We start from the raw sequence: 14,400 nt of genomic DNA, 5'->3' as shown, positions 1-14,400 counted from the left end.
TGACAAACATTTAAACAAGAATTAACACTAACTGTCCACAAACTCCCTCAAAAATAGAACACTTTCTAATTCCTGTGAGACTAGTTTGTGTTGTCTTGATACCAAAACCAGACAAAGACATCACAAAAAACTATAGAACCAGTATCCCATTTGAATATAAATGCAGAAGTCCTCAACAAATACTACCAAAATGAGTCCAATAAGTTATAGAAAGGATTATATCATACACTGTGACCAAGTGGGATTTATCCCAGGGGTGCAAGATCCATTCAGCATAGGAAAATCAATCAGTGCAGTGCATCATATTAAAAGGTTAAATGACAAAACCCACATAATCTCAGTAGACACAGAAAAAGCATTTGCCAAACTCCAGTACCCTTTAATGATTAAAAAAACAAAACAAAACAAAGAAACAGCCCAACAAATTAGGAATAGAAGGGAACTTCCTCAGTCTGACAAAGGACATTTATGCAAAACCCATGGCTATTACTACACTTAGTTTTAAAAGACTGAATGCTTTTCTTCTGACACTGAGAATAAGACAAGGATGTGCAGTCTTACCCTTTCTATTGAACACTATATTGGAGGATCTAACTAGAGCAATGGGGTAAGAAAATGAAATGAAAAGTAAAAGTATTTGTATTTGCAGATGATGCAATCTTGCATGTACAAAATTCTGAGGAACCCACAAACTGATAGAACTAATAAATGAGTTCAGCAAGGTTATAGGATACGGGATCAATATATAAAAATCAATTGTATTTCTATAGTTATAATAAACAACCCAAAAATAAAATTAAGAAAACCATTCCATGTACAGCATTATGAATTTATAGCAAATGAATTGAATAAAAGTACTTAGGGATAAATTTAACAAAAGAAGTGTAAAACTTATACTTTGAAAACTCTAACATGTTGAAAGAAATTAGGATCTAAATACATGGAAAAACATCCCATGTTCATGGATTGAAAGACTTAATATTTTTTAAGATGGTAATAGTTCCTAAATTGATCTACAGATTCAAAATAAACGCTATCAAAATTCTAGCTGGTTTGTTTGCAGATTTTGACAAGGTGTTAATAAAATTCATGTGGAAATTCAAAGGACCCATATTAGCCAAAACAATCTTGAAAAAGAACAAAGTTGGAGGACCCACACTTCCCAATTTCAAAGCTTATTAGAAAGCTACAATAATAAATGTGGATTTATTGTGATTTTTGCCACAATGCGATTTTGGCCTAGGGGTAGACATATGCATCAGTGGAATAGAATTGAGTAGCCAGAAGCCAGCTGTCGCATTTATGGTCAATTTTCAACAAGCATACCAAAAACAATTCAATAGAGAAAGAATAATCATTTCAACAAATGGTGCTGGGACACTGTATATCCACATACGAAAGAATGAAGTACTTCACATGATATGCAAATATTAACTTAAAATGGATCCAAAGCCCTAAATATAAGAGCTAATACTATAAAACTTATACAGGAGAGCTTGGAGGTAAGTCTTTGTGAGCTTAAGATTTGGCAGTGGTTTCTTAACTATGTAACACCAATAGCACAAACAGCCAAAAGAAAAAAAATAGACAAATTGGAATTCATCAAAAGTAAAAAGTTTCGGGGGCACCTGGGTGGCTCAGTCGGTTAGGCATCCATCCAGCTCTTGATTTTGGCTCAGGTTATAATCTCACGGTTCATGAGAACGAGCCCTGCATCAGGCTCTGTGCTGACAGCGTGGAGCCTGCTTGGGATTCTCTCTCTCCCTCTCTCTCTGCTCCTGCCCCTCCCTTGCTTGTGTGCACTCTTCTCTCAAAATAAACATTTAAAAAATAAGTTAAAAAAAAATAATAAAAGTAATTTTTTTTAAAAAGGGGAAAACTTTTGTGTTTCAAACGACATTCAAGAAAGCAAAAAGACAGCCTACAGAATGGGGTAAAATATTTGCAGATCATCTGTCTGATAAGACATCTAGTTCTAGATTGCATCTAGAATATATCAAGAACTCTTAACAACTCAATAATAAAAAGACAACCCAATTAAGAAATATGCAAAGAACCTGAATAGATAGTTCTTCAAAGAAGATATACAGATGGCTAATAAACACATGAAACAGTTCCTACATAATTATCAGGGAAATGCAAATCAAAACCACAATCAGATAGCACTTTACACCCCTAGGATGGCTGTAATCAAAAAGTCAGGTAATAACAAGTGTTGACAAGGATGTGGAGAAAGTGAAAACTCATACTGCTGGTGGGAATGTAAAAAATGGTGTAGCCACTTTAGAAAACAGTCTTGTCAGTCCTCAGATGGGTTCCTGTCTCTGACTGTGCTTATATTATTCTTTTGGTTTTATTTTATTTGGATGTCATTTCTCTTATCTTTGCCTGCCAGAATCCTGCCACCTCACAAGACCCACCTCAAAAATCCAGTTTCCCAATTGCTAGGTTGTATATCTTTATCTGGTATTGCCAAATTGCCCTTCAGAATGCTTTTACTGATTCCCATGGTTTTAGATCCTTCCCAACACTTGCTATTGTGAGACTTTAAAATTTTTGTCACTCTGATAGGTGTGAAATGATATTTTATTCCATGTATTCACATTTTGCTGATTACTAGTATGATTGAACATCTTTTCCCTTTCTCCTCCTTTTCCCTAGTCATTTTGAGTGATTTCTTCTGTGAATACTGTGATTAGATGTTATTGGCTTATTTTCATTTCCTTGTTGATTAAATATGAGTTTTTTACTCTGGATACATTTGTTACAAATATCTTTTCTCTGTACTTGTTTTTTAACTTTGTTTAAATTTTAGTGAGTTAAATTTATCAACCTTTTGTGGTTTTTCCTTTTGATTTCATCTAAGAAATACTTTCTAATCCCAAGTTCAAACTATACTCTATTTTCCCTAATAGTTTTAAGTGTTTTTGTTGTTGTTGTTGTTTTAATATTTAAGTTTTTGGTCTTTCTGGAATTGGAGAAGTATGAGATGGGGATCAAATTTTTTCTTCACATGGAAAAAGCAAGTATTCTATGTTTTACTGAATTTAAACAAGATCTTCCCTTTCCAGATCTCTTAAAACAGCATAATAGAATAAAAAAGTGAATTGACATGGGAGGAAAACGAATTTATGGACTAAATCATCAATTTGCAAAATTTCATCTTGCTCTTTTATTTCTTTTTAGAAAATAAATACAGGGAGGGTGGGAGTCACTCACCAAACAATCTGTAAAGTATTGAGACCTCCCTTCATAGATGCCAAAAAAAAAAAAAAAAAAGGCAGCAGCACACTCCTGGAGTGGAGATTGAGACAGAATAGGCCATCTGCTTTCCATTAAAATTTCTCCCATACCCCATGCTGACAGGGAGGGAGCTTTGGAGATACTGTTAGATTTGTAAAAGAATTTAAAAAAAAAAATTTTTTTTTTTAACGTTTATTTATTTTTGAGACAGACAGAGCATGAACAGGGGAGGGACAGAGAGAGAGGAAGACACAGACTCGGAAGCAGGCTCCAGGCTCTGAGCCATCAGCCCAGAGCCTGACGCGGGGCTTGAACTCACGGACCGCGAGATCGTGACCTGAGCTGAAGTCGGACGCCCAACCAACTGAGCCACCCAGGCGCCCCGATATTTGTAAAAGAATTTTTTTTCCCTTCAGAAACAGCACACACTTGGCCTTATGTACTTACCTAAGGAACAATTTTATTATTAGTTTTAACAATCTATTCTTTCTCTCTCTCTCTCTCTCTCTCTCTCTCTCTCTCTCTCTCTCTCTCTCTCCCCCGCCTCTCTCTATATAATTTATTGTCAAATTGGTTTCCATACAACACCCAGTGCTCATCCCAACAGGTGCCCTCCTCACTGCCCATCACCCACTTTCCCCTCCACCCCCCCCATCAACCCTCAGTTTGTTCTCAGTATTTAAGAGTCTCTCATGGTTTGCCTCCTTCCCTCTCTGTAACTTTTTTTCCCCCTTCCTCTCCCCCCTGGTCTTCTGTTAAGTTTCTCAGGATCCACCTATGAGTGAAAACATATGGTATGTCTTTCTCTGCCTGACTTATTTCACTTAGCATAATACTCTCCAGTTCCATCCATGTTGCTGCAAATGGCCAGATTTCATTCTTTCTCATTGCCAAGTAGTATTCCATTGTATATAAAAACCACATAAAAAAAAAAAACCAAACACATCTTTTTCCATTCATCAGTTGATGGACATTTAGGTTCTTTCCATAATTTGGCTATTTAACAATCTATTTTCTTATCTTTTTTCATTGATGATACTGCTTTTGCACTAAAGGCATGCCATGTTAAACCTGCTCTGGCTTTAGCAGCCTTCTTCTTCTAGGGCTCATCCAGGATGAATGACCCACACAGGTTACTGGCTTTTTAACTAGAGGGTAAGTCCTCCCTGGAGATGCAACACAGGTCAGAGCACAATTGATTACTGGATATTTCTCAGAGGGAGTTGCCTTGCCCTAAACTGGGAAGAACAGTGCCTTACTTACCACCCTTAAAATTCCATGGGGCTCACTAGTGGGAGTCTGGGTGGGTAGGCCTTGCCAGTGTTTAGGCTACCTCAAATTCAAGTCTGGTGGGCAGGTCCAGAGCTAGCCCTGTAGAACCGCTGTCTGTGTAGACTGACCTGCAGTCTCGCCAGGATAGCACTCTAAGCAGCCAGGCCTCCCAGCTAGGAAGAAAATCAGATTCAGGCTGTTTTCTGGAGCCAAGAGATTCAAGAGCCCATTTGATTTATTTTCTTTCCTTCTGCCTATTAAAAGAAGCAACAAAAAGCCTATAAAACTTGCAGTTAGAATGTTTCCCATCTTGCTTTGTAGGCTTTTGCCTCACAGCAGGAAAAGTGAGGTTTTGCTCTAAGGATGGTATTTTGTAGGCTGTGTCTCCTAAACATCTTTGTTGTTGCCCATTTTCCTCTTTATCCCATCGCTACTGTTTTAGCTTTGCCTTTGGGCAATTGCAGTAACTTCCTATCTGGTCCTTCCCTCTGATCTCACCCACTCTGAACCTGTTTACAGTTGCTGCTGGAGTAGGCAAAACACAAATCTGAAACTCTTGGTTCAGAATCCTCCAGTGGATTCTTATTATTGAGTGATAAATTCTTTCCCTAAGCCTGGCATTCAGATCCCTTCACAATCTGTTCTCAGTCTACCTTCTTATCTTCATTTCTTGTTGCTTTTCCCTACACACTATAAACTCCAACTGTACTAAACCATTTGCCGTTTCCCTAGTGTGGCATACGTTTTCATGCCATCGTGCATGAAGGGAGTATCTATTTCTTTGTCCCCACTCCTTCACACCTCTGACAAACTGCTCCCACTCATTGTTCAAGGCCAATCAAATGTTCCTTCTTCTAACAAGTCATTCCCAGCTTTCCCAGACCTGTTCTTCACTCGTTCCTCCGCATACTGGTAACACTCCGACATTCTCTCATTATATGTCATATAGATTACCTGTAGATTAACATAAGTAGCTATATTATTTCCCTATTAAACTTTAAGTTCCTCTGTAAGGAACCTTACATCCTGTTAGCACAGAGTAAGCATTTGGTAGATATTAACTATGCTGATGGGTAATGATGAAGAAATCTGGATTAAGTTACTTTCGGCCTTCACTGACTGCACATCACCAGCATCTTAATACGTCAATTATTTTTCAAAAATTTTTAATGTTTTATTTACTTTTGAGAGAGAGAGAGAGAGAGATGAAGTACAAGTTGGGGGGGGGGGGCAGAGAGCGAGGGAAACCCAGAATCTGAAGCAAGCTCCAGGCTCTGAGCTGTCAGCTGTTCTCTCTCGTGAACTGTGAGATCATGACCTGAGCTGAAGTCAGATGTTTAACCAACTTAGCTACCTAAGTGCCCTTTTTTTTTTTTTTTTAAATTGGGGAAAACCCATCAGCAGAAGACTGAACAAGGCAAGAAGAAAGTTGAATTGCTTTAAGGGAAGGGGATTTGTAAATTGAAGTCTGGCCAAAGGTGGGCAATCAGGATGGAGAAAGGGTTGAAGGAATTGGATCTATTGGATTTAGACAAGAGAAGATTCAGGAAGAATATCTGATACCTTCATATCTCTGGAAGATTGTCCTGGATCAGAAGGAACATACATATTCTTTGAGAACCAGCACCAGTAGCTTGGAAGCTTTTCAGGGTCAGATACCTTATAAGCCAGGTTGTTAGCCAGTGTGAAGAATTTCTTAACTTTCAGAGCTCTCCTGCAGGAACTTTGACTGCCTAAAGGGCTTCTGAGCATACCATCATTAGAAGAGTGTGCCAGCAGGGGCCATGTGGCCAGCTATGAGGACCATTATAAAGGATATTCTTGTACTGGGTGGCAAATTGGACTCAATCACCTCTAATACCTCTTCTAACTCTGTAATTCAGTGCCTGTGTGATGCTTTTCTTTTAAAAAAAAAAAAATTTTTTTTATATTTATTTTTGAGAGAGACAGCACAAGTGGGGGAAGGGCAGAGAGAGAGGGAGACAAAGAAACCGAAGCAGGTTTTAGGCTCTGAGCTGTCAGCACAGAGCCCAGTGTGGGGCTCTAACCCACAAATCGTGAGATCATGACCTGAGCCGAAGTCTGGTGCTTAATTGACTGAGCCACCCAGGCACCCCTCTGATGCTTTTCAATAGCACCAGTATGACTTACATTAGTATGCTGAGTGGGAATAATAGCTGTTGTGTTGTGTTGTGTTTTGGGTAACTGAACCATCTTTGACCAAATTGAGTAATTTTTTGTTTTCCCACATTATGAAGCTAAAACTTGTTGGGGGGGGGGGGGCAGCCAAATCCCAAGGTTTGTGTTGAGTAGACTTATGTTTTGAGGAGAGGTAGGGAAGTTGGTAGAAGTGGACTTTGTCTCACTCAGCAGGCCTGGATTCTGTCTCCACTCTGTTCACAAGCTATTTAAGGTAAGTCTAAGATATGTAAGATAAGTCTAAGTTTCAGTATCCTTATCTCTAAAATGGGATTGCTAAGGTATTTCATGGAGTTAGTGTGAAGATTAAATTAGATAAAGAAGGCCTGACATAATGCTCAGAACATAATACAGATTCAAAATTATATTCTTCCTTTTACCCTCTTTTTTATTTTGAGAGAATTAAATATTTTTTGTTTGGGTTTTGGTCACCAGGCCTTGAAGTGAAGGGGGTGGCAGTTTTTTTCTTTTTTCATCTTGAGCTGCAGACCTAAAATGTCTTCATTGCATAAGTGTCCCCTGATCACAAAGACATAATCCTCTTTGTCTTCCTAAGCCAGGGAGTTAGTTTTCCACTAGCCTTTTGATACTCTTGCTTTCTTACTTCCTAAAGATCAAGTCATTTCAGAAGTAGTCCTCTGATTTCTCTTAAAAGCAATTTCTAATTTCCATTTTAATCGAAAACTAGCTTTACATTTCTTCAGTCCTAATCCTAGTGACAACAAGAGGAAGGGATTAGATTATATTGACATCCATAAAGCAATTAAAATGTACACATCAGAATCCCAGGAAACCTGATCACTACTATAGCTTTTGGGATACAAAGGAGAAAAGCTCATTTTTTCCGTTTATTCTCTTTACTCCTGACCTTCAAAGAATTTAACTATAGAAGGGGCAGACTTCCTTCCAAGGACCAAATCATAGTTATTTGACAGGTGTGGAAAAGGCATTATTGCTTTCAGGATTCCCTTTCCAGTAATACCACTGACTTGCTGAAAAATCTTATCCAGAAAGACACTTCACCTCTCCAAGCCTCTGTTTCCTGTTCTACAAAATGGGGGAAATAGCATTAGTTTAGTTTTGTTTTAAGATTCTATGTTTAAGTAATCTCTACACCCAATGTGGGGTCTGAACTCACAACCCCAAGATCCAGAGTCATGTGCTCCACTGACTAAGCCAGCCAGGTGCCCCAACATTAGTGTTGTTTTGAGGCTCAAATGAAATCACAGGTGTAAAAAATATCTTTGTGTGAGCAGTGGGAGAAATGTACATGGTGTATTATTTGAACTCAATATCTTTACCCCTGATGAGCTTCCACAGATCCAGGTAGCTTTGGGGGACCAGGACCTGGAATGCATTCTGCTCCCTTGGGTCTTTGAGAGTCAAAGGGAATGTCTTTGGAGTGTGCCAGGAGACTTCCAGCAGGGAATAGCTGCATACCAGCAAGTGCTGCTGTGGACTAAGCTTATATTCTAGTGGTGGGAGACAGATGGTCTCCCCTAAGCAAGTAAATATATAGTATGTCAGGTTAAGTGCTGTGAAGAAAAACAAAGCAGGATAAGAAGCATAGAGAGTAATGAAAGTTGAGAATACTATTTTAGAAAGAATATAAAATCCTTTGAACAGAGTTCCAGGAAGAGGGAATACAAAGAGTAAAAGGCTGAGATGGGAAAATGCTTGACACATTAAGAAGAGCAAGGAGGCCAATGTGGCTGGAGTAGATTAGCATGGGGGCAGATAGTTGGAGAGGAAGTTTAGAGAGGTGGCTGAGGCTCAAGTGGGTCATTAAAAGGATTTCTTTGTGATTGCCATGGGAAGCTAAAGAGAGGAGTGTCATGATCTGATTTAATGTTTTAACAGGATCACTCTGGCTGCTGTGGGAAATAGACTGCACAGAATCAAAGGTAGAAGCAGGGAGACCAATTATGAAGCTAGTGCAGTAATTTGGAAAGATGTATGTAGGCAATGAGAGTGAGTCAGATTCTGAATATATTCTGAAGGTGGAACTGAAAGGATTTGCTGATGTGGATAGGAGAGAAAGAATAGTATCAAGGATGAATCTAAGGTTTTTGGCCTGAGGAACTGGAAGAATGAGTTGTCATTTACTGGTGTAGAGAAAACTGCAGAGGAACAGGTTTAGAAGGGAATAGGAGGATAGAAAGTAAAAATTCCTTTTCAAGGAGAAGTTTGAAATAATAATAGCTGACTTTTTGAAGTCTTAACTATTTGCCTGGCTCCTAGTGCTTTGAGGTCTTAACTAATTTAAACTTAGGGCAACTTGTTAGGTAAGTAACAGTCCCATTTTACAGATGAAAACTCAAGCACAGAGGGGGTAAATAAGTGGCCCAAGATCACATAAATAGTTGTGTTGCTGGAATACATACCTAAGTCTGGGTCTAGCTCCAGAGACCAGGCTATCCGATAGCTTTGATAGTCTAGCAAACATCTAAATGGAGATGTTGAGTAGGCAGTTAGATACTATATGAGTCAGGAGTTGAGGAGAGAAGTCTGGTTTAACAGTACGAAACTCAGACATAGTGACAGATATAGCTGAAAAGGTAAGTTAGAGCCATCCACTATAAAGGGAGACATGGTTACAAGAAGATAAAATGATGAGCTCAAGCCCCCAAGACAACCTTTCCTCTCAGGTATGGTTACCCCATCAGTCCTGCTTCTTAGAGCCAAGGAAGGTACAAATCAAGCCACTTATGGATGCCCCAAAATGCTACCCTCCATGCTCTTGCCTGGAATGTCCTTCTTTCTCTTTCTTATCCACATCCAGGACACCTAGTGCCCTGCATAATCCCTGGCAGATAGTAGATACTAAAAAATATTGGTTAATGAAGGCCTCTTCTCTGCCCACTCTCAACCTTTATCATGCCACTTTTCAGGAGGCATTCTAACTATCCACTTATCCATCTTTATCCCTCATTAGTTGGTGACTCTCTCAAAGCCAGGGACCCTGCTGAATTTGTTTCTCTTGTTTATAAACCTATCTTAGCTCCAGAATACCGTCTCCCCTCCCTGCCATAATCTCTGCATTGAGTACCTATTTTCTGCCTTATCTGTGCCAGGCTTTAGAGGTGCCAGCACCATCATCAACAGAAGCAGCAAGATGAATAATATTGTTGGGAACAAGGAAACAAAACCAAAGCAGGAAAGTTGTAGGGAGGAAGACTAGCTTACATTTGATGCCCTTTCTAGAGAAGGAAAGTTGATGGTGGGGAAGAGATTCTCTACTGGCCACAAAGACTATTCACCACCACCTTATGTTTGAGAAGCTCAGATGCTTCCTGTCCACCCTGAGGGAAGGGGAGGGGAGGAGTGGTGTGTTAATAGAGCGGGAACGAGGAACTGACCAAAAGCTATTGTATACAAGCAAATAAGAAGACATAGTTGTGTCTTCAGGGAGCTTACAGTTTGGGGAGGGTGAGCAGGACAGGAAATATAAACATACCGTTGATGTACAGTGTGATAAGTTCTGTAATTGGGGATACATGTGTCTTCAAATTTGTTCTGTTCTGAAGGGCAGAAGCTACCAATAGAGTTCAGTGAAGTATGAAAAGTCTCAGACCATCAGAGCAATCTCACAGTATAGTAGGGGTCTCAGGAAAGGAAAGAGTTTGCTATCTGTAGAGATGTAAGGGCTAGGTTGAATGATCCCATGAGTGTGTCATAGAGGAGGCCCTAGACCCAAATTGTGAGGGTCGACCAAATGGCCTTTGAGTACATTCTAGCATCAGCAGTCCCTTTTCTTTCTCTCAGCCTGAGGATGTCATTTATAAAACAAAGAGGGTTGGAGGATCAAATAAAGTTCGTTCTATTCAGCCATCTTATATCTGTCAAACACAAGTGAATGAAAAATAATTCTACTTGGAAACATTGAAGGGAGATCCTATAATTGCCCCCCAAAGCAAAAGGCATATGAAATGACAAAACAGGGGTATGATTACCCTTGGCCTCACAGTCCTCTCACGTGAAGCTGAATATAGATTTCAGCTAGGAGACTGGGTCACTTTGCTTCTCAGATTAAAGCCCTGACTTTCTTCTTGATAAGTAGCAGATCTCCATGATGCTAATTAAGAGACAACAAGTTATGTACCTTGGTTCTGAAATTAGAAAATGATTGAGGGATAAAGTGAGATGAATTTTCTTTGGAGTTGGAAAAGATTTAGGGAAAGGCATACTAACAAAGATACATTATTAAAGTGCAATATTTACAAATCCCAAAGAAGCTTTTAGGGATTTAGGGATTTAATCTTTGACTTTTAAAATCAGCTTTCCATCATCAGTCAAAATACCAATGAGCATTAAAAAGCTGCAGGGAGCAGTGAGACAGGCACTTACCTACTGCTAGTGCAAGTACAAATTGATAGTTTGTCTAGGAAGCAGTTTGGCAAAGTATGTGAAAACTCTTAGCACGTCACTTCTCATCACCTCTGCTGATATTGCCCTGATCTGAGGCCCATAATCTATTGCTACGAGTTTGCAGTAGCCTTCTAACTGGTCTCTGCTTCTCCACACTGCCCACATTATACTCTGCTTTCAACACAGTGATCAGAGTGACCCTTTTCAAACGAAAGTCAGATCATATTATTCTTCTGCTCAAACCCCTGTGATGTCTTCTCATTTCACTCAGAATGAAAGTGAAGTCCTTTCAATAGGACTATGAGGCCCTGTGTGAACTGTCCAGCCCTTTACCTCTCTGACTTCCTCTACTACTACTGTCCCCCTCATTTGTTCCACTTCAGCCGTACTGGCCTCTTTGCTGTTCCTCGGACACATCCCATAGGCTTTCCACTTAGGGGCTGTGTACATTTTCCTTCATCTGAAATGCTCTTTCTTTAGCCATCTGCTTGGGTAACTTTATTTCCTTCAAGTCTTTGTGAAAATCTTACCTTCTCAATGTGTCTTATATTGGTTACCCTATTCAATATGGCAGTGCCTCCGTCCAACACTCTGGCACTTCTTACACTCTCTACCCTGCCATTTTTCTCTTTTCCATAGCACTTTAGACTGTGTTTATTCATATTTACTATTTATCCACTGCCTTCTCCTACCTTTTTAAAATATAAGTTCCACAAGTACAGGCATCACAGTGTCTGGCACAGAGTAAATACTCAAATATTTGTTGAATGGATGAGCTTTAAAAATAGCACTATCTTTTGACCTAGAAATCTCACTTCTAGAATCGTTCCTAAAATAGAGATTTAGCCAAAGATTTATTTAGGTTGTTCTCATAGCTGCATTTACTATAATGAAAATTTGCAAACAACCTAAACATCTAAAAACAGAGTCATGGTTAAATGATTTGATATCTACATAATGGAATATCATAAAGATGTTTAAAATAATGTTTTTGAAGAATATGTAGTTAATATGGAAAAATACTTACAATGTTAAAGTGAAAAAGTAGAATATAAAACTACATATACCCGTACCTCACACCATTTACAAAAATGGATTGGTAATCTAAATATAAGAGCCAAAACCATACAACTTGTAGAAGAAACCATAAGGTTAAATCTTCATGACCTTGGATTTGGCAATGGATTCTTAGATATGACACCAAAAGCATGAGCAACAAAACAAAAAAATAGGTAAATTGGACTTCATCAAAATTAAAAATTTTTGTGCATCAAAGGCATTGTCAAAAGGAAAAGACAACCCATGGAATGGGAGAAAATATTTGCAAATCATATACCTGATTAGGGTTTAATATTCAGATTATATAAAAGATTCCTTAAACTCAACAACAGAACCAAGTGACCCAATTTTTTAAATGGGCAACTATTTTGAATAGACATTTCTCCAAAGAGGTATATGATGACCAATAAGCACATGAAAAGATGCTCAACATCATTAATCATTAGGGAAATGCAAATTGAAATCACAGCAAGATACCACTTCATTCCTACTAGGATGGCTATAATTTAAAAAAAAAAAAGGTAACAACTGTTGCTGAGGATATGGGAAAATTGAAACCCTAATACATTGCTGATATGAATGTAAAATGGTATAGCCACAATGCAAAACAGTTTGGTGGTTCCTCAGAAACCACCAAAGGATAAATGGTAAATAGATGTGGCATATACATACAGCGGATAATTATTCAGCCTTAAAAAGGAATGTAGTTTCAGTACATGCTTAAACATGGGCATATCTCAAAAACATTATGCTAAAGTGAAAGAAGCTAGACACAAAAGGGTAGTATATGATTCCATTTATATAAAATATCTAGAATAGGTAAATTCATAGAAACAAAGTAGATTAGAGGTTAACAGGAGCTATGGTTAGAGGGAATGGGATATTATTGCTTAATGGGTATAGAATTTAGAGTGATTAAAAAGTTTTAGTAACAGATAGTGGGGATGTTTGTACAACATTGTGAACATGATTAATGACGCTGAATTATACACTTAAGTGGTTAAAATCACAATTTGTATATGTATTTGTCCCAATAAAAATTTCCAAAAAAGGGGCTCCCTGCAGGCTCAGTTGGTAGAGCATGTGACTCTTGGTGTTGGGGTCGTGAGTTCAAGCCCCACATTGGAGAGTGGATTGTACTTAAAAAAAAAAAATCCTTTAAAAATTAAACAACAACAACACCAACAATATATAACATGCAGTGGCAGGCTAGATCTAGCTTGTGTGCACCCTCTAGAGCCAGTTGTGAGCGCCTTTTCCCAACTACTCCTTCAGTGACATTGGTAGCTTGAAATTGGCCACGGTGGGAGTATTTCTACCATGGAACTTGGCAAATGCTAGAAATAGAACTCCACTTCAATCCCCTCAAGCCAGTTGTTAAATATTTACCAGAACACCACTGAATATATGTGAATATATAAAATGTATAGAAAACTCTCCAGAAGGATAGCTGTTACCACCTCGGGGGAGTAGAGTAGTGTTGCAGCAGGAATGTGAGAGTAAACTTAGACTTTTTACCACATACACTTTGATGGTGTTTCCATTTTTTTTTCTTTTTTACAATGAGTACATAGACATACAATTCTTATACTGTTTTTTAATGTTTACTTTTATTTTTGAGAGAGAGAGAGAAAACACAAGTTGGGGGAGGGGCAGAGAGAGAGACACGCAGAATCTGAAGCAGGCTCCAGGCTCTGAGCTGTCAGCACAGAGCCAGACGCAGAGCTCGAACCCATGAACTGTGAGATCATGATCTGAGCCCAAGTCGGATGTTTAACCAAATGAGCCACCAGGAGCCCCATTTCTTGTGCTATTTTTTTAAAAAAGAAAAATCTGCATGTATTAGGATTGTGGTATTGGTGCCTTTTCTCAAGAGGCTAAAAGCTGGTTACATATACTGTCTGAAAAAAAAAGGCCCATGAAGAGGCTGAAGGCCAACCCTGGGACTTGGATTCTGTTTCCTTTTCTTGTCCAATTAATTGGGGCTTTTTTGTCTCTTCACAGGTTACCCTACAGCCTACCCTGCAGCAGCACCTGCCTACAATCCCAGTCTGTACCCCACCAATAGCCCCAGTTATGCTCCAGGTAAGGAGAAAGTGAAGACAGCAGTGGTGCCTGGGGTGGGAGGTGGGACTCTGTTTGGAAAAACAAACCCACCCACTGGCCTTTTCCTGTCCTTAATTGCTCTGGACTCCGCCCATCCAGGCCTGATTCTCCTGGGAGTCCCCTCTGGGAACTGGGGGCAGTTGAGGGTTGGGG

General features: G+C 39.1%; 1 protein-coding gene across 7 annotated transcripts in view; it reads left to right on the top strand.

Annotated features, from left to right (window-relative positions):
• The window catches only part of FAM168A (family with sequence similarity 168 member A), a 203,157-nt gene that overhangs the window by 162,128 nt on the left and 26,629 nt on the right, over window positions 1-14,400 (top strand). For all 7 annotated transcript variants that reach the window (XM_053203659.1, XM_053203660.1, XM_027039790.2 and 4 more), the window contains one exon: window positions 14,146-14,226. In XM_053203659.1, coding sequence (XP_053059634.1) covers window positions 14,146-14,226 — 81 coding nt within the window. The remainder of the gene's footprint in view (window positions 1-14,145; window positions 14,227-14,400) is intronic.

This window comes from Acinonyx jubatus, chromosome D1, assembly GCF_027475565.1.
Source record: "Acinonyx jubatus isolate Ajub_Pintada_27869175 chromosome D1, VMU_Ajub_asm_v1.0, whole genome shotgun sequence".
NCBI classification, from domain to species: domain Eukaryota; kingdom Metazoa; phylum Chordata; class Mammalia; order Carnivora; family Felidae; genus Acinonyx; species Acinonyx jubatus.
Note: the sequence above shows the minus strand (reverse complement) of the source record. Positions and strands in the feature narration are given on the sequence as shown.